The 21,244-nt window shown below is 39.8% G+C and overlaps 2 protein-coding genes across 2 annotated transcripts; one reads left to right on the forward strand and one right to left on the reverse strand.

Annotated features, from left to right (window-relative positions):
- Positions 1-4,238: 4,238 nt before the first annotated feature.
- On the reverse strand, positions 4,239-5,551 carry LOC103717346 (prohibitin-3, mitochondrial-like). Its single transcript, XM_008805684.4, has one exon. The coding sequence runs from the start codon at positions 5,394-5,396 to the stop codon at positions 4,536-4,538; it is 861 nt and encodes a 286-aa protein (XP_008803906.1). The 5' UTR covers positions 5,397-5,551; the 3' UTR covers positions 4,239-4,535.
- A 5,571-nt stretch (positions 5,552-11,122) lies between these two features.
- On the forward strand, positions 11,123-19,876 carry LOC103717347 (dynein light chain 4, axonemal-like). Its single transcript, XM_008805685.4, has 2 exons — positions 11,123-11,649; positions 19,428-19,876. Exons 1-2 carry the CDS (start codon positions 11,299-11,301, stop codon positions 19,581-19,583), a joined length of 507 nt encoding a protein of 168 aa, XP_008803907.1. The 5' UTR covers positions 11,123-11,298; the 3' UTR covers positions 19,584-19,876.
- Positions 19,877-21,244: the final 1,368 nt, after the last annotated feature.

Below are 21,244 nucleotides of genomic sequence, written 5' to 3' on the forward strand. Positions count from 1 at the left end.
CACTTTCTTTTTACCGATAAAACATGTTTCCAAGCTTTTTCTGTCCTACCGGACTAGAGATCACTGACATAACACTTGCATGACAGCAGAAAGATGGTCACTGAATAAGTAATCTTTACACATTGAGCTTTCCCCTAAAACTGAATTAGAAGGAAAATCTTGCATAGGATTTTGCAACAATAAGTTATTAAAATCCAGCATTAAAGTTTGTATCAACCATCAATATCATACACATGATGGTGAGGTAGTATGCAGTCAATCTATTATTAGCTATCTACAATATCCTCAAATATTCTTTCTAAACAGAAAAAAGGTAGTATATTATAGAGGAACCACTATGCTGCTAGGATACTTCATATCAAAGTGAGCGCAGAATTATCAAGCTGACGACAAAATTCCAAGCTCCCGTCAAACTAACGACAGTTTTTTAACATTCTACAAGAAAATTTTTGCAAGACTCAACAAGTAGCAGCCAGTAGGCAACATTCCAAACATCTCAACTGTTTCAAGCAACTTTGAATTGCTAAATTACTATAACAATATACATGCCACCTACTTTAGTCAATACAATGAAAAAATGCTAATTATTCTGTCCTTCTCAGAATGAAAAACAAAACTTTCATTATTCCAAGAAACACAATACAAAGGCCATTCAAAACTAAAAAGAGCAGTGCCAGTAGGCCAACAGACCATCTTTTTTCTTGGCATGATATTCCCAAAATTGCCTAATTAAGACTTTTTGCTTCATTAAATCATTGCTTGAAACCCACATAGATTAACCCATTTCGAGCCTCCCCTCTTTAAAGTAACATAGGCAATTATCTAACCAACCAACAGCAACCCAGCCAATACATGCACCATATGTGCATGGGCAGCAGAAGCTCAATGCTCGGCTTTGAAATGGTGATTCGGGGCTTGCCCCATTAGTCACACCCCTAAGCTTAGCAACCAGAGATTCTAGAAGTCTTAGGTAGCGCATCCACATCTTTCCAACTAATATCCTCAAAATAAGGAGCCCTCACCTGTCCAAGAATAAAATTCCATCCAGAAGTATCAACTCCTTCAAATCCATGACCTCATTATCTCTCAGATCACATCTAAAGTTACGATTGCAGAAGCTCTTTCCATTTATAACAAATACCTCCTAAACACAGCTTTAACCGCATGACAATCTAGGAAGACAAGAAAATTCCCAATATCATTTTTCCAGAGCATAAGTGTCAAGAAATTAAGCTGTATCCACCAATTTTACTTAAAAATAAACATCATAAGAAATTGACCCCATCTTCATGGTACCTTTGAACCATCAGTTAGTGTGTGCATCATTCACCTTCCCGCTTTTATTCATTCAAACAAATCTAAGACCAAAATGTTTCAAAAGAAAAAACCACTGATACTGCCCTGCAAGCAGAAATCATTTATGCTATCAACATGGTTGTACTCTTGAACAACAATAACCTCACGACCTCAAATGTTCCTAAAAGCCCAAAAGATATCTCTAAAGAGGATTTAAATGCATTCCTACAACCCTAAAGGACCAAAGTTTTCAATGCATGCACTAGATGTTGTAAATAGTATGAATAATTACAAGTGGTATGCCAACCATTTCATCATGAGCCAAACATTAGAACACAACAAGTTAGGAGGATTCAAATGCAATCCTTCAAACATAAAGCCCGAAGTTTTCAATGAATGCACAGACGGGCAGACAAATGGACATATATTCCTCCAAGATTAATTTAAGCCTTCCAAGCTTTTCATTAAGGGCATACTGATCAGAATGCATGACTATGTCTATTTATCTTATTAAGATCGCTAAGTTGGATACAGGACCTAGGTTTAATCTGTTTAACATTAATTTAGACACAGTTTGCTGTTTGAGAAGAATATGTTCGCTCAATCATCCGAAACAAACAGATGATATCTTGCTTATTAACGTGTCTTTAGTTAGTGTTGACAGGGGATCTCAATTTGTCATAGAATTTTGCTTCTGAATAACTGCATAAGCTATACTCTGCAGTTGTTTCTTTATCCATCTATTTCAGCCTCAGTGCATGCTGTAACCAGTATATCCTTGTTTCTTTGGACCGAAAACGAAACTTGGAATCCTTCATCATTTCCACATGGTGTGACTTTGCAGTATTTTCCCTCTAAATTTCATTCAGAGTATAGACAGTTAGGAGATGGCAAAAGACTCATAGAAGCACGTAAGTTGAGAATTGCTGTGACTAAAAGAAAATCTGTGAAGGCAAAGAGTTTGTAATAGTAGGGTAGCAAAAGACAGTATTTATTTGAGTCTAGTTTACTGATTTATTGAAAAAAAATGGAGATTTGATGGAAAAGATAAATAGATTATTATGGGACATCTGGATTTCATCAATCAGGAAAGTACTCCATAGATTGCAGTTTTTATCTCGTTAGGCACATGAAGATTGCTAGCAAAATGCTTTGGTTGCTCAGTTTGTTTTTATTCTTCAGTTTAGGCATGACTCTATCCTCTGTATTTTGAACCCTGAATTTTTAGCAGGTACATATCAAATGAATGAATAAAATTTGACACAAACTGATGACCAGAAATACACAATTAAGTAGAGCTGATAATTAAAGATTGAGGAATATACAGGCATCATATGACATGGGAGGAATTTGTAGAGTCTGGGTAGGGCTGAAAAGTGGTATCAAGCCTACCCACTTACAAACTGCATTAATTCAGTTCAGGTAGATACTTCTAATTTTTAATTTCCAAGGAAAAAAATGAGTAGGGTAGGTTTTCATATATATAGCTCCACTTCCAATCGAATCCACTTCTTTGAGGTTGTTTAAGGTCAGGTTTGGTACCAAGGTAAATGATAGGGTCATGAACCTTCTAGATATCAATAAGCATTAAGTGCCTCCCGAAACAAAGATCTATGAATTACAACTGTCTTGGAAAAGTTCATTAGAATATTTTGCATCATAGTTATCTTATTTCAGGACCACTCATCATTGCAAGCTGACTGAATGGAAGCCCATATATGTCTATACTTTTCATGATTCCCATAAATTTTCAAACCTGTTTATGTAAGACACAGTCAGTCCCCATAAATGCCAATAAGAAATAACTCTTTGAATTCTCTTTTACTTTTAAATCCTCAATCAGATATCATGCACTTGTCTAAAGCCATTGCATGGTCTTTAAACAATAAAAGACTGTCCAAACACAGGTTTTGGATTGTCAAACTCTCCAATGCACTGTTACATAAATCACATTCCCCATATCAATAATCCAACAAGGAGGTTCCTAAGGGTTTAAAATGGAGACAGAGAAGGAAATATCATTATCAGTTCAATGTTTTTAAACAAGAACAAAAAGAACCATTATAAGTAATAAAATTACTCTGAAAATCATTCTATCAGCAGATTCGCCACATTGTAGAGAAATTCAGCATAGAGAAACAGGGAGGCAGGTAAAACAAGATTTTACCAATTAGAGTTTCTTGACCAAATTATGCACCTTGTACTGCCATCTAAACAGATGTTGGATAATGCAAATATTATAAGCTTGTCAGGTCAAAATTTATTAATTTGATTGATACCGCTTTGACTCTTTCTCGCAGGTAAAACAGAATACATAGCATAAAACACTACTCTGAATGTTGTCACCAGACAATATGTAATTATTAATATCTCAACAATTCAGACTAACAATATCAAATTAAAGAAGAATAAGGGGGCAAAAGCATATTATGAAGAAGAACAAAGAATAAAAATGTTAAAAAACAGATAACACTTATGTATGAGAAGAAATACAAGCAAATGATGATAATTCTAGCCACTTTTGGTATCAGTCATTCTTTTCCCTCTTCTTTCCTCAAGAGGTAGCTAAAGTTCATTAGACAACAAACGGGACAACGTTAGGAAAGCAAAATCCTTGCATGTCATGGAAAAATAACGACTAGCAAAAATAAGAGTAATAATATCTAACAGTACAATTGTAATTTTATTCTTTGAAAAAACATAATAAATCAACACCAACTTCACTGTCACAGCCAATCCATTGAAGCAAAGCATGAATGCCGAAGCATAGATCGATTTAGCAATAATTAATAGAATTCATCCATGAACTAATAAACCATGATCCTAAACACACATTTTGAAGTCCGAGGATGTGGAAGCATGATAATTCCATAATTGTTGCCATTCCGAGACCCAAACCGAACATCAATCTCATATCACAATTATCAAGATCCAGATAAATCATGACAATCCTGCAAATGATATATATCATAGCCAATCCAGGAGAACGTATATGCCAGAAACCTTCAAATTTGATCAAATCTCACAGTCCAAATGAAACAAACATGATCCAATTCAGTGATCAAACACTATCATGACCATCAAAATTTAACCAAAAAATTCTCACATTTCCAGGAGTCTCAGGCACCTTGAGGATCAACATCCATGAGTTATTAATTTCACAGAAAAGTAGCAGTAATGGTAGTAGTAAACCAGAAGCAAGCACAAGAGGGCATTGTATCCAAAGACAAACGAGTGAATCAACGGCCCTGCGCCATGCTGGTGGGATTGAGGCCAAGCAGCATGTTGTTCGCTCCCGGAAGGTAGACGACATTGGGCGACCTGGACAGGGTAGCGGCGATCTCCCTCGCAGCCTCGATCCTCCTGAGCTCGAGGATCCCGGTGCCGACAGCAGCAGTAGCATCCGATATGAGCTTGGCGGCTTCACTCTCTCCCTCGGCACGGATGACGGCAGCCCGGCGCTCCTGCTCGGCCCGGGCGACGAGGAACTTGGACCGCTCGGCCTCCTGCTGGGCGACCTGCTTCTTCTCGACGGCCTGGGAGAACTCCGCGCCGTAGGAGAGGTGGGTTATGGCGACGTCGTCGAGGACGATGTTGAAGTCGCGGGCGCGGCGGATGAGGGAGTCGCGTACGAGGGCGGAGACGTGGGGCCGCTCGGTGAGGAGCTGGTCGGCGTTGAACTGGGCGACGACGGCCTTAAGGACCTCGTTGCCGATGGAGGGGAGGACCTTCTCGTCGTACTCGATGCCGAGGGAGGTGAAGATGGTGGGGAGGCGGTAGACGTCGGGGCGCGAGAGGACGCGGAGGGTGAGGTTGACCATCTGGAGATCTTTGGTGCCGGAGTGGGAGGTGAAGGTGTGGGGGCGGGTGCGGATGTCGAAGATGTAGGGTTTCTGGAGCCAGGGGATCAGGAAGTGGGTGCCCTCGCCGACGGTATCGTCGAGGACGCCGCGGAACCGGTCGAAGAGGACGGCACGCTGGCCGCCGTCGACGGTGTAGAGGGACGAGTTCAGGAGGCTCGCGCCGACGCCGAGGCCGATTGCCGTCCGGGCCACGTTCGTCAGGAACGACGCCGCCGCCTGCCCGCCGCCGGCCGCCATTTCTATCGGTTTAAAAAGTTGGTTGATCGATCGACGGAGTGGAGAGAAGCGGTGGGAATGGGATGATGCGTTAGAAACAAAAACCCTAAACTTTAAATTTGATTTAGGGGTTTTCTTTGCTTGGAGAGCAAGAAGGCCATGGTAGGCGCGTGCTCCGCAGGGTCAGCCGTTCTCTCTTTTTCGCTAGGGCTGGTGATGATAGATCAAGGCCGTCTGATTAGTGGACAACCGCATCCATGATTGCGGAAGGATCTCAGTTCGGTGATTGGAATTAGGGGCTCGTTTGGTTCGCGGGAAAAGAAGGGGGGAAAGTGTGGTCAACGGAAAAGTAATGAGATGCCTCTTGTTTGGTTGGAGTTTTCAAAGGAGAGAGAAGGGAAAGTTATATTCCCATGGGAATGTGATTCCCACATTTCATGGGAAAGTCTTTCCCATGAGAAACATGGGAAAGTTACTTTCCCATGAGGCGGAAATCACTCCATTTTTACTTTTTCCCAAAAAGTCCTTTCAGCATTAAAGAAGCATTAAAGAGGCATTAAAAACCTAATTTTTATTAAGGGCATAATAAGAATTATATATAACTTTCTTAGGAAAGTGGATGGCCAACCAAACATAAGCACCTTGGAAATTTGTCACTTTCCCATGGTCAACCAAACATGCCAAAAGTACTTTCCTATGCATCCTCTTCCTAGGAATTTGTTTCCCAGGAATCATATTCCTAGGAAGGAAAATGCTTCCCGCGAACCAAACGAGCCCTAGAAATGAAATTTTGACATGAGATTGATGTCGCAAAATTAAAGTGGATTTATTTCTATAATTCTTAAAATTCTGCCAATTTTCACAATTTGGAAAAGAGGGGCAAATTCTCTAAAAATTTTTAAATTTTGGATCATTGTGCTCTTTATGCAATCAAAAAGATTTTTGGCATGAAAAATTCTTATTTTTATAATAATACACTTTTTTTTTATTTTTCTTAATCATTATACTCGTTTTGCATTGGAAAATGCTTTGATGCCTAACCCTTCTTAAAAAAAAAAAAAAAAAAAAAAATCTAGAGCCATATGTCATGAGAGAATCAATCTTTATTTGGTAGCCCTTCATTGAATTGCCGCAACACGATGAATCACACTAATTCTTTTCTATCACATTACTTGCCCACAATGAACGCACTTTTCTTGGTACCAAGTTTAATACCCTAAGCAATACTATTCAGCAATGGTAATGGCATGAATGAACTCTTGAAGGGTTTAGAAAACAAATAAAATAATCAATTTATGTAAAACTATATTTTTCATGCCATCATGAAGTCACACCATGGCAACACTTCCACCGATTTTTCAAGGTCAGAGAGCTTCGTCCACAACAAAATACTATAATTTTTTCTACAATTTCCACTTTTCTTCAATCTAGATATAAAACTTTGTTTAAAAAGTGCATGATCACTCTTTTTATGTGAATATATTCTTATTTTCTTGGTAGAAATATTTCTTTTAAATGTTCTACATTTTTCATGAATTAATTACTAACATATGTATCAATTTAGCAAAGTGTTATATTCATTTAAAGCATTATGTCAAGTAAAGTCCAAAATGAACCCAGGTAGAGAAAAAGGAAAAAAAAATCCTTGCTTTTGAAATTTAAAAATAATATTTTTTTTTGCAAATTCTCATTAATTTTTTTTAATATCCAGATCTACTTTTTATACTACTTCTCCCTTTTTTTAAAAAAAAAAAATCTCCTACGAAGTGGACAAAATGGTCCTCAGTGGTTTGGCGGTCCTTGTGGATCAACTAGATCTCTGCATTTCAACCCCAAACTGAAGAGGATTCGAACATGGTTGCGCTCTAATCGCATTGCCCCAAATGACATGAATTTGTTGTTATTTCTAGACAACCAACATAATTCAAACAGGGCCTTGGTTTAGTCTTGATTTTGTATTTGACGGCGCACATTAAATCATAAATCAGTTAATGTACTATGAGATTTGAGAATTTTGCTACTACTAATAAAAAACACAACATTTATCTCGTGAAAGATGCATTCTTTCATTGTTTCTAGGTAATATTTTGAGTTCAATCTATGATTGGGCACATGTTGCTGCATGTGTGAGGTTGTCCATATAGGTTACGAGCTAGATCCACACTAATATCGTTTGTAAACAACACAAAACCTCAACCAAAAAATCTAGCTAGAAGGTATTATTTGGATTTCTTGATCCTGTATGAATATCAATGATTCACCCAACGAATAATCGATGTGGGACTAAACACACACCCACATATGTCCTCACAGTCCGACTTGAATCAAATATTGAATTGGTTACATGAAAATATGAAATACATCTTCCAATCATTAATCATGGGTTAACATTCGTATGAAGGAACCCAGTATGAACAAATCTGAACACATAGATGGGTGGTCAATAAACGCCATGCATCCCAAACCTCAATCTAAACGTTTTAGAATGATCCCTTCCAAGACGTCCAATCCAAGGACCCACCAATCGCTAACACCCATTTTTTCAATACGCCATGGGCCGGCCCGTGGGCGGGCCCAACTCGGATAGCGCTCCCCCGACAGCCTTTCAAACCCGCATCGCCTCTTCCCCCCACCAGGTCGATTCTGGTGGGCCCCACTTCCGATGCATCGGATGTTGTCTCCTTTTTGCCACAAATAGCCCCTGGTTTTCCCTAATTATTGCCTCGCCCGAGGATTTCTATGTTTTTTTATTTTAAGATGACATGATGCGCTTCGCGACCTTTCCAACCGTTTGATGCGGCGATGCACCCGGGGGAGCGTGGGTACAATCTACGCAACCCTGCCCGGGATGAAGGGCCCTTGATGGACGGCATGATGTCGGGACGTTAACGACGGTCGCTTTCTTCGCCTTAAAAGCAGTGCTGCGCTGAGTCCGACACGGGTAGTTCTAAATACACCCCCCCTATTGCTCAGGACACCCCCCAAAAATTAAAAAAAAAATACCCAAACTAACCTTTAGTGTAATTACCATATTGCCCTTGAAATTTTCTCAGTACACCCCCCTTCCTCCTCCTCCGTTTCGTGCTCCGTTCGGCACTAGATCGCCGAACAAAATGCTTCTGTTCGGCTGAACGGTGCCGAACAGAAGGCTTCTGTTCGGCGATCCAGTGCCGAACAGAAGGCTTCTGTTCGGCAACCCTCAACCGAACAGAATCCTTCTGTTCGGCGGAGGGGAGGGGAGGAGGGGTAGGAGGGTGGGGAGGAGGCGGCGGAGGGGGAGGGGTAGGAGGGGTAGTTGGAGGAGGGGGAGGTGGAGGAGGAGGAGGAGGAGGGGGAGGTGGAGGAGAAGGGGGAGGAGGGGTAGGAGGAGGAGGAGGAATGGGAGCAGGGAGGAATAGGGGGTGGAGGAGGAGGCAAAGAAGGGGGAGAAGGCGGAGGGGGATGCAGAGTAAGAGGGGATGGGGATGGGGGGCGGAGGTAGAGGGGTGGAGGAGTAGGAGGAGGGAGGAGGGAGGAGGAGGAGGAGGGTGAATAGGCGGAGGAGGAGGGGAGAGGGATGAGGGGGAGGCAGAGGTGGGCGGGAAGAGGGGAGGGGGAGGAGGAGGATGAGGAGGGGGGAGGAGGAGGAGGCAGAGGCGGGGCGGAGGAGGAGGGGAGAGGGATGAGGGGGAGGCAGAGGTGGGCGGGAAGAGGGGGAGGGGGAGGAGGAGGATGAGGAGGGGGAGGAGGAGGAGGCAGAGGCGGGGGGTGGGGAGGTGGGGGGTGGGGAGGGTGGGGGTAATTTAGGAATTTTTAATTTTTTAGGGGTGTCCTTAGCAAATGGGGGGGTGTAGAGAGTATTTATTTTTTTTTTAATTTTTGGGGGGTGTCCTGAGCAATAGGGGGGGTGTATTTAGAACTACCCGTCCGACACCCAGGTAAACTCTGCCTTGCTTGCTGACGACGGTTTTCTCCCCATAAATATAATCCGACCTACCAATATGATCCGTGTTCGACCCGTCATAAACAAATTTGGTTTGGCCTAAACAGATTCGAATCGTAAACAGATCGACATATTTAATCTGTTTATTAATTGGATCAGATACAAGTTTTAAATATCGGACCTGTTTAAACCGTTTGACCTATTTAACTGTTGGGCACGTTGAACAGGTTTAAACAAGTTAAACAGCTTAAGTAGGTCTAAACAAGTTAAACGAGTTAACAAGGTTAAACAGTTCTAAACAGGTTAAATAGGTCTAAACAGGTCAGGTTGGGCAAGTTAAACAAGTTGGGTTGGGCAAATTAAACAGGTTAAACAGATCGGATTGAGCAAACATGTTAAACAGGTCGGGTCGGGTTAGGCAAACAGGCTACCTGTTTATTAAACAGATTAAACGGGTCGAGTCAGATTACCTGTTTATTAAACATGACATGTTCAAGTTGTAATTTCTGACCTGTTTAATAAACAGGTCGGGTTCAGGTTTATGATTTTTTGACCCGACTTGCATGTGACCCGATCCGTTTATGACTCGATTCGATCCGATTGCCACCCCTACTTCTAGATGTTATTAACTCTAAAATAACGGTTGTTCCCACGGTAATTAGTTTAAATTTATATCGAAAAAGAGGCACTCCAATGAGATGGATCTACCTCAAGCACGATTAATCTCTATTTTTAAGCATAATTCATTCAATCTCCAAAATATTTTATTTTATCCATATCCACAAAAGAGAGCACTGCAGCATGAGCATATTTGAATTGACCATAAGATGATCATGGTGTTAGTGAATGGATATAATTGAATTTAAATAGATTTAGATCTTTAGTCCAACGAAAATGTTAGAGCTTAAATGAGGAAAATATATAAGAACTTGTATGGAGCAAATGTTTAGTTTTATATCAGCTATATAGTAAATAGATCTTGGATATTTATATATAGTTAAAAAAATTCAAATAACATCTTTCAGCTAGTCTTTATAGATAAAATCTTTAGTTGTTATAGTCTACTTAACAAACTAGCAGAACAGTGGAGATCGATTAATCAATATGTATATTGAGAGTTGATGGTTGACAGCCACCTCTCTTGTCCTATCCTAAGGGCTTTCTAACCAAGGAGGCAAAAGGGGTTGCTCTCGTCACCCTTTCTCCTGGTGGATTGTATTCTAGTTGACTATAGAGAAACTATCTGGGAGAATATGATGAGGGAGCCTTAGCTCCAAGTTGCTCGCAAATGGAGTAGTTATCCATTTCTTTGATATTGATTTTTAATTTACTAGTTAATTACAATTTTTTGACATGTAGTTTTTTATTGAAAGAAAAGAAAACCACCATGCAACCATGATCAATTATGAATTTACTTTTGAAACCCACATACTGCTTGAATGGCAAAGTATAATGCTATCAACTTCAAAATAATAGTAGGGATCTTCCAAATATATATATATATATTAGAAAAAAATACGGGCACAATATAAAATTTTATTTTTTTTCAATTTTGGCTCATATCCAAGTTTTCGCGCCCAATTATCCATCAAGTCTTCACCGTTATTGTATTCACGTCATTCCTTCCCTTATTTCGAAATTTTTGGGCGGCCAAACGAACATCAAGCGCTACTCAAAGTAAAATACCACCTTAACAGCAACGGACGCCGTTACGACCGCTCAAAATAATAAGAAAAGAAAAAGCCATGGCAATGGTGTAATATTTTTGAGTGCCCTTGTCCCCATCTTCTTTCTTCCGAGTGAATCCAAAGAGAGGGGGGCCGAGGCAAAACCCAAAGCAACACGTCGTATAACGAGGCGTCTCACGCGATCGTTGGTTCGCGGGTCTCTTTCGATCCGTTTCGTGCCTTCGTTCTCCGAGGTCTCCCCTTCCTCCTCGCCTTCCCGGCGGATGATCCGCCTCCGCCGGCGGTGGCAGCGACGAGAGAGGAGCGGAAGACGATGGAGGGCGCCTCGGAGGAGCTCGAGCGCCGAAGCCGCTACCTTAGCTCCCTTATCCAGCGCACCAAGCTCAAGCCCGACGGCGAGCCGGAGAAGCGCCGCCAGCAGCCGGCAAAGCCCGACAAGGAGAAGCATCGCCCCCACCGTCAGCGGCGGGAGAAGAAGGAGGAGGAAAGGGATGGGGATGTCGATGGCGGCGAGGATGATGCGCAGGAACAGCGGCAGAACGTGCGGGTGAGGGCGGCGGACATGCCGCCGGCGCTCCAGAAGCGGGCGTTCCGGTGCGCCCGCGAGACGCTTGCCGCCATGCCCAAGCTCGACAGCAAGCGGCTCGCGCTAGCTCTCAAGAAGGCACGCTATCTCCCCCTCCTCGTCCTCCTTTATTTCCTTTTCTCAGATTCGTTTTTCCGCAGCTTTTACCACCGCTTCCCGAACCCTAATCCTCCGTGGGGACGGAGAGTGTTATATAAGGTTCTGTTTTTCGGTGTAGTTATTAGTGTTCGCTATCTTCCTTTAATGCTATGGAATTTATGATGGCATCTGATAATGGAACTTCAGGTGTCGGTTGATGTGGATTTTTGTGGGGACTCTGATTGTTTGTTTTTTGGTAGTGATTGATTAGTGCTGGAGTCTGAACTTTAATTGCTAGCTATATGAATGCATGATATAAGTGGCTTTCTGGTTACTAATCATGTTCGGATTAGCAGCTGAGGATGGAATTGTGATGTTATAGTTTTGATTCTTTTCATAATTGGTACATATTTGAATTTCTGGTATTTGATACAGTGATATATTACTATGCTTCTGGGTATGAATAAATTAATATATTTAATGAGGTTGGAAGTAGGTTGATATTAGATGAAAACCAAAAGGATAGCTTTTGTAAGCGCCACAAGCATGATAAGAAGTAAAGATCTTGCAAATGTTGACATGATTAGTATCCTATTAAGATTTTTGGCAAATAATGTTTGTCAACATTTTTTTAGCAGTTAAAATTGACTGTAACCATGCTATGAGAGAAACATGGCCAACTTCTTTTTCCAGACTAATTGACTTTGTCCTAAGCCCAGAAAATAATATGGAGTTCATTTGATGGTTGAAATTTTTCCCTGGAGTCTTCTTGGTGCTGTATGGAAATCCGGTTACAATGTCCTTGGGACATCTCCTTGTTTGGCGGAAATTAGGTGAGGAGGGAGGTAGGAAGGAGTAGAAGAGATTGGGGAGGTGTTGATAGCTGATCCTTCAATCCCAATTTTAAGCACACAAGGAATTACATATTGGGCCAGTTCATCTTGGGATTGTGGGATAAACAACCTTCTCCATTCTGTCTCCCCTCCTTTTTTTAGACTATGCTCCTCAGCCAATTCTGGCTCTAGTGGGAGGTGTCAAATTGGATTCCATAGCAGGAAAGACGAAAAGGTTCCTTAGCTTCAATGATGTTCAGGGATAGAACACTATTAGATCTATGCTAAAGGTCATACTTTGCTGCACTTTGTTGTTTTTTAGACACTCATGCTATTGTTTTTGCTAGCTAGCAACAATGCAATTGACATAGTTTATTTGCACCATGTCATCTTGAGGATGATCCTTTTAAAAGTTTCCAAAATTCACTATCTTTTCAAATTTGGGTTAAGTGTGCTTGTTTCTATCTATTTGCCTGATATTGATAATGAAATTTATTAGGATGCTCCCCTTTGGTTTGCTGGTCTTTATGTTGGTTGGTAATCTTCCTTCTATTTTTTTCTGTTTCTTTTCTGGGCTGCTGTTTTTTCATGCTTTTATTGTCTTGTTCTGTTACTGCTTATGAAACTACATTTGTCATAATTTATTTGGCATAATATTTTGAATCAAATGATGGATCTGTACTGAACCTCATGGCCAAGTGATTTTGTTTAACAGAGCCATACAAAAGTGGTCTTCAACTACATCACCAATGTTATCAGGCATCGTACATGATACCACTTCTATCCTAGCAATATCTTGTGGCTTTAATTTGTTATGCTTTTGAGATGTTTCCATGATTATAGAAGCAAGATGATTCTTGCCAACTCCTATTTAACATCTAGCAGTGTCTTGTTGACTCTTGTTAGTGCTGATTTGGAATTAATCTGCTTCTTCTGGTGGAATCAGTCTGTATCTTGCAGTGAGTGCATTTATATGTTATTCACAGTCCTTGTTGCATGAAAATATTTGACCACTTTCAATACATAATTTTTGATATATACTATATGTAACACTTTTAATCTTCTATCGCGAATATGGGGTCCTGAATTGATTTGAGCTTTTCAGGAATTTGTCCAGTCCAGCACCATATTTTAGTTAGCGTGCAGCATGCTAGATGATGTAGTAACTAAGGTTCAGGCATCATATTTACAATAACATAGGCATTAAGATTTTGAAACAGGAATAGTTCTGCTGTCAGATATGAAAGAGCACAAAGAAGATAAGAAAAGGCTAATGGGGTCTAGATTTACCAAGTTATGATACCCTTTAGGATTTAATAAATGGACGGGTGAATGGTAGGATATACAGGCTATCTATAGGGGGGAAGTCATATTGGATCTGATAATGGATTCCTTCTCATTAAACATATGTATGGAATCCAAAAGAATATGACTTAGATAATCCTAAAGTCCTTGTTCAAATTATTTTATATGGAGTCCTTCTTAGGTAAATCTTGATTCTTAGGATGTAAAGAGCTCTATGAATATAAACTTGGACTATCTGAAAGAGTTTTTGATAGGATAGTTCCAATTTTTAAACTAATTTGAGTAAAGAATTTCGCATGAATTTTACATGGTTAATAAGCATTGCATTGAAAATAATGCTGAGATGCTCCCCGAAGTTGGATACAATTGTCCTTTTGGATGAATTTATTTCCCTTGCAGTGCTACCTCGCACTACAGTAGTTTGAATTTCTTGATTGTTGACTTGCTTCAGGATACTTGGAGATCTCTAAATACAGCATGACACTCATCGGCACCCAAAGAATGTTGTGTCTTGCTTTGGTGTCAGCTGCCTATGTAGATGCTTATTGCAAGTTAAGGCACTTTAACTCATAGCGTAAGGCACTTTAATTCATGTTTTGTGACTAAGAAAATTAACAGTAGTCAATGGATCTTGGTTCATTTGTATGTTTCTATTTTTGAAAATTTGTTTCATGCAAAATAGTTTTGGCATCTGTTTTTCTTAGATGCTCCAAGAGACCTAAACATTTTGAAGTCATGCCAAGTGTCTAGGTAACACTACTTCGTCGCTTTAAAAGCATGTTAATCCCATCAAAGGAAGTTGGATATCTCAATCCTTTGTCTTTCTTTTTACAATTTTTCCTTAATCAGTGATTTATCTTTTGCTTTCTTTGCACATTCTTGAATCACCGAGGGGAATGATCCCCGAAACTTAATCCATTGCCATGTAGCTGATCTTGGATGTCCTTGTAATCCTGAATGAAGTAGATCTCCCAGAGGAGTTTCAGGACTACTTTTGTTATTCAATCTATCTTATCAAAAGATGGTTTCCATACTTTAATTTGTAAATATCTTATCAAAAGATGGTTTCCGTACTTTAATTTGTAAATATCTTACCATGGTTAGCTGAATATACCATAATTATAACCATCAACTCTTATCCTGGCTGTTTGAGGCTAAATTTATGAATCCTCATCGCTAGTTATTCCTACTTGGGACTGTTTTTGGTGACATTGCAAGTTTTTCCAAGTACTTTCTCAAATCCCGCGCCCATTTCATCTTTGGTCTTCTCTCTGTCTTCCACAATTCTTGGGTAAAGATCACAGTAGTTCTTCTTACCAGTTTGTCCTAGACTTCATTATGCATGCCCATATTGTCTAAATTGATTTTCCATCCCTTCACCTTCAAGTACTGCAACTCCTTAGTTCCTTTAACATTCTTATGGTACACTGTATCCTTCAAACTTTTGCCGCATCTTAAAATTCTCACTTCTGTTACAATCATTGAAACAACTATGCAGAGACTAAATAAACACCAGGCAGCATACTAAATATGCATGTTTTTATGCATTATTGAATGATATAAATAAAATAGGATTCTAACCTGATTTTCTAGTAGAACCTATCAATTCAGAGGATACTTCCTCAAGAAAATGTGGATTCCAAGTCATCTGAAGTGCTTTTTAGATGAAATGGACACAGTTCACTCAAAATGGGAAGGTACATATCTAAAACTGGTATAAACTCTCTTTGCTTCCCTATTGATAAGGTACCATGTTCTAATCTAAAAAAATGTGAAACAAAATGCTTCATTGTGACTATAACGTGAAAACACTATTGCTTTTGCAGTGAGTAGGCCAAAAAATAATTTGATGGAATGTTGGAGATGTACACAAAGCATATCTAACCTCCCAAACAAGTGAGAGAAGCCACTTGTGTTTTTATTTATTTATTTATTGAGCTTTAGTAATTGACAATTCACCATAGGTGTCAACAAGAACTCAAGTGTCACCTGATGCGATAAGTTGATATTAGTAATCTATACAAAAGTAATTCATTACAAGCTTTTTGTCCTAAATATTTTTGCATGTGTGCACTTGTATATGCACGTAAATGTAGATATGATGAATATATTGAAATTTATTGGACATATTTCCATTCATTTTTTTAAAGCAGATTAACAAGTTCAAAAAAGAGCTATGCCTGATGCAACTTCATGCTATAATGCATATAAAAATTTGACGATCATGGGTATAATAAAACCTAAGCCGCATTAATTCCTTTAGGCCTATAAGATTCTTTTTCTTGAGGAATATGATTTTTTTTTGACAATGGACAACAAAATGGAGCAAAGAATTATGAGTTCTAGTTGCATGACATTTGGCTGGGAGAGGAAAAAGCTATTAATCAATAGGAAGCAGGGAAGCATTCTAACAAAACGTTTATTCTTAATATGTATATGAATCTATCAGATAAGTAGTTATAAAATATTACCAATTTGATAAACTTAACTTATATAATGAAGATCGAAAAGTGGCAATTATATAGACAAGATGCCTTTGGTGACTAATGTCTTTAATACGATAATCCAATATATTTATACTGACATATGGTCCTTTGAGGCCAAAACAAATGCATAAAATATGCAAGAAGTTCATGATATAAGTCTATGGAAGCTTAGCTGATAAAGATATTACAAGTTCTCCTGGGGTCTAATGCTTTAGGAGATTCTTTTGCTGTTTCAACCTCACTAATTAAAGACTACTGTTCCGTCCTAACATACTTAGGTCAAAGGCAACAGGTCTAAACTTTGTATGTGTTGTGGCTTCATTGATAAACCAAGTTTCTTATTCATCATCATTATAACTTTTGATATCTTAACTTTTTTGAGGAAATTAAGTTTTATAATATTTAATGATAGGTTGGCAATGCTAGTTGGGCTTAGCATAAGCAGTAAGAGGTCTTTAACGCACGTTGATAAGGCTTTTCAGGTTGCAGAATGGCCTCTCTCGTCTTGGTATTCCTTCTTTATTGATCGAGGTCATATGCATTGTTGCATGGACTACTAGGATAAAAGTTTGCCGAACTTGTATTGGAGGGTGTACCGGCTGCCAAATAGTTCAGTACAATATCGGTTGTACAGTATTGACCCAACGCATATCGGAACCAAAGGGAGGGAGAGAGAGGAGTGGGGGGACTCACATGCCGATCTGGAGGCCGGATGCACGCCAGAATTAGAGGGAAGGAGAGAGAGAGAGAGGGAGGAGTGGGAGGATGCACTCGGATCAATGGAGGCATCTGTCCAAAGGGGGATAGGGGTCGGAGGCGGTTGAGACGAGATGGTGGAGGTGACGGAGGAGGATCTTTATCACAAGAAGAGGAGGCGACGACATAGTTCTTGCATCGATCTAGAATCCTAACCCTAGTTGCGCTCATTGTCACATCGACATCAGCATGATCACAGCTGGTCTAGCAGTAGCGAAGCATCGAGAGAGAGGGGCGAGGAGAGAAGAAGCTCAAATCGAACGAGAGAGAGAGAGAGAGAGAGAGAGAGAGAGAGAGGGAACGAAGAGTCGAGAAGCAGCGGCAAAGAGGTTTTTATAAAAGAATTAGAAAAAGAGGGAACCCGATCGATTGGCCGAACCATCCTAATAACCATTTGGTTGATTCAGTTTGCTACGCCGCAAACTGCCCGGCTTGGGACGGTTTGGCAGTCATTGATTAGGATGTTAATGCGATGTGCACAATATGTAGGCTTGTGGAGCTACATGTGTTAATCATAATGACTTCTGCTAAAGGCCAAGGGGGTTCTTTTTCCAACATCAAGGCTTGAAGACCAAAAGAGAAAGCAATGGGGCATGGCCAATTGGAAATTTGATAAAGCTATTAGTTATTCTTCTTGTTTCATCCACATTCAATTCCTCATACTTCATAAGCCTGCAACTGCAAATTGTCTATTGCGATTGCATTGAAAATATTCAAGGGAATGTCAAGGTTTGTTGCTGTTATCCAGCACCATATGGGTAGCTTATCGGTATAGGTTAGTGTAACAACCCAGGACCTCACCCAAAATGGCTAGCCGGAAGGTAATATTTGGGTTCCTTGATCCTGTATAAGTACCCAAGATCTACCCAGCGAATAACCGATGTGGGATTAAACACACGCCCGTACAGATCCTCACGCACTCCTCCCGTTCAAGCCCTGACGTCCTCATCAGGCTAAGGGTTCAAATCCATTCAAATCTAATCACAAACACCACGATCGGTCTGTCGTCAACCCCAATGGATCTGTGCTGCAGTGTTCCCTAGTCCACATAAGTTATGAGCCGGGTCCGCTCTGATACCATTTGTAACAACCCAGGACCTCACCCAAAATGGCTAGCCGAAAGGTTTTATTTGGGTTCTTTGATCCTGTATAAGTACCCAAGATCTACCCAGCGAATAACCGATGTGGGACTAAACACACGCCCGCACAAGTCCTCACATACTCCCCCCGTTCAAGCCCTGACGTCCTCGTCAGGCTAAGGGTTCAAATCCATTCAAATCTAATCACAAACACCACGATCGGTCCATGGTCAACCCCAATGGATTCGTGCTGCAGTGTCCCCTAGTCCACATAAGTTATGGGCCGGATCCAGGATCTCACCCAAAATGGCTAGCCGGAAGTTATTATTTGGGTTCCTTGATCCTGTATAAGTATCCAAGATTTACCCAGCGAATAACCGATGTGGGACTAAACACACGCCCGCACGGGTCCTCACATACTCCCCCCGTTCAAGCCCTGACGTCCTCGTCAGGCTAAGGGTTCCAATCTAATCACAAACACCACGATTGGCCTGTGGTCAGCCCTAATGGATCCATGCTGCAGTGTCCCCTAGTCCACATAGGTTATGGGCCGGGTCCGCTCTGATACCATTTATAACAACTCATGACCTCACCCAAAATGGCTAGCCGGAAGATTATTATTTGGGTTCCTTGATCCTGTATAAGTACCCAAGATTTACCCAGCGAATAACCGATGTGGGACTAAACACACGCCCACACGGGTCCTCACAGTTAGTGTGCTACGCACCTCTGTATAGATACATGGTATGTTGCCAGAGGTGAAACAATACCTATTCCATATGTCAATACAATATCGAACTGAGCCCTTGTACCCCACCATTTACTGAATTATGCCCTGTATTTTACTGGTACCTTGTTGAGATGGTATGGTATGCATGGTATTGGCTCAGCATAGCCAACCTTGGGGAGTGTCATTCTTTGAACCGTTGCTATATTATGAATTGGAAAAACATATTTTTTGGGTTCCTGTTTGTGACCGTGATATTAAGTAACATTTGAATTGGTTAACAAGGATTCTTTTTTTCAATTCCACTTAAATTGGTTGTATAGTCTAGACATCATCCTGTAATCATATTTTATATAATATTTCATTTTAAAACTTTTTCCCCTTCATTTGGTTCCATTAGACAATAAAAGGAACTAAATTAAAAGAAGATACAGTGTGATTTTCATAGACAAGTTGATAAAAGTACCGCATTTTTGCACCTCTCATGGTCCATTAGTGTCATTATTATTTTTGAAACTAATGTAATTCCCTGGCCCTCTAAATTTATTTCTTCATTAGGGATTGCTGAATAATAATTCGATTTCTTTTGCAGGAATTTGATTTATCATATGGCCCAGCTTGGCACTGCATTGTGGGTACAAGCTTTGGTTCGTACGTCACGCACTCTTTGGGAGGTTTCTTGTACTTCTCCATCGATAAAGTCTACATTCTTCTATTCAGGACAGCTGTTGAGCCATTAGGCCATTGACGAGCACATCACAACTCAAAGGAGTGGTTCCAACTAAATGTAGATGCTTGAAGTACTGTAAGTTTTATCAGCAGACCTGCACATCACTGCTGAACATGCGGTAACAATGTGAAAAATATGTGTAATTGTAATTTGAAAAGGGCATGAAACAATTGGCTGTTGTTCTTTGTCTTGTCCAACATACTAAGCACTGCTGTGATGGCATTCCTGAGATGTCAGATGTGCTGAATGTATTCGTCATTGATTGGATAAATTGGCAGATTTAGATGCTGTTTGTAGCATGATGGAGCTTAGTCTGGATCTCAACTCTATTTGGCCTCGGTTGTCTATGGGTCGTTAGTATGCAATTATTTTCTCTCTTTTTTTTTTCACCGTTTGTGGTGAGGTTCTTCATCCATTTCTAAAGACCAAGAGACTCATTAATGTACTGTGAATAAGATTATGCATGTATATTGCAATGAAGCATGCTTTAATTACTCTGTCTGTCTCTCTAGTTTTAGATACCAACAGAAAAAGTGACACCTAATGCTGGCTAGGTAAATTATCAATTTTCTTTTCTGGATAAGACTACAGATTGTCTTTAACTTTCCAAAATATATTGCACATGAATATCTTAAGAAATGATTGGTGCAAGATAAAAATACTGTTGCAATATTTTAAAAGATAATGAATGATGACGGAATTGCTTATGGATGATGTATGGAAATATTTAGTCTTACAGTGTTTGCATCAACATGATACATCTCAAATACCTTTGAAGCTTTTATGGAGTTAGGTCATACGCTCTGAGCCTTATTAAATAAGAAATCTCATCTCTCTTCTAATCTCTTTTCTCAGTGGTATCTCAATTGTCCCTTCTATCAAACTATTATCTACAAGTTATTGGGTCTCATTATAACTGCACAGTTCACCACCATCATCAGACATTTCATACTTTATGAAGCTTCTCTAACTACTCGTAGTCGTATAGCCTCTTGCTTATCATTATTGGACTTAATTATAATCCTCCAACAATCTTTCCTCTATCATATATGATCTTAATTAGTCACCTTCTTTGAAGAAAGCGAGACCGATCCTCTTAACAACTTCTTTGTAGCAGCAACAATCTTCAATTAAGAATGTTGCACTCGCTTTGAAAATTCATATCTCTACCCTTGCTATTTTATTAAAAAACTAAGGGATCTCTTTTTTTTGCACCCACTCTCAAATCTGCTTCTGCATCTGCAACCATTTTGAGTGACTCAAAATTTTCTCTCATTCAACAAGATGTACGTGTTTTTTCTTAAAAGAAAAGATTAAATAAGTCTAATGACTTTATTAAGAAAATAAAGATAAAATACAAAAAATAGATAAAGAAAAAGAAAACAACAAACAAAAAATTGAGATATGTGAACAACTTAACGACATCATTAACACCCACAAGACTATCCTCAATTGAATTAATTTTTTCTCATGAAGCCCTTGTGCATAAATATCTATTACCGGCTTACATACTATAGAAGTAGAGGATTGGAATTGTTGCCTTTATTATTAATCTTTACCCACAAATAGCAGCCATCACCTAATGTTACTTCACTCAACCATTTTGAATTTTATTTCTTCTATCAAATGATCCACATTTTCACAAATTATCGTCAGTGATAACTCTGTTTCTAATTATC

The sequence above is a fragment of the Phoenix dactylifera genome, unplaced genomic scaffold, assembly GCF_009389715.1.
Source record: "Phoenix dactylifera cultivar Barhee BC4 unplaced genomic scaffold, palm_55x_up_171113_PBpolish2nd_filt_p 000261F, whole genome shotgun sequence".
NCBI classification, from domain to species: Eukaryota; Viridiplantae; Streptophyta; class Magnoliopsida; order Arecales; family Arecaceae; genus Phoenix; species Phoenix dactylifera.

Bases quoted from the DNA above. Each gene is read 5' to 3' on its own strand.
- LOC103717346 (XM_008805684.4), bottom strand. From the start codon at position 5,396: ATGGCGGCCGGCGGCGGGCAGGCGGCGGCGTCGTTCCTGACGAACGTG.
- LOC103717347 (XM_008805685.4), top strand. From the start codon at position 11,299: ATGGAGGGCGCCTCGGAGGAGCTCGAGCGCCGAAGCCGCTACCTTAGC. The intron at 11,650-19,427 runs GCACGCTATCTC...TTTCTTTTGCAG, and splicing joins TCGCGCTAGCTCTCAAGAAG to GAATTTGATTTATCATATGG.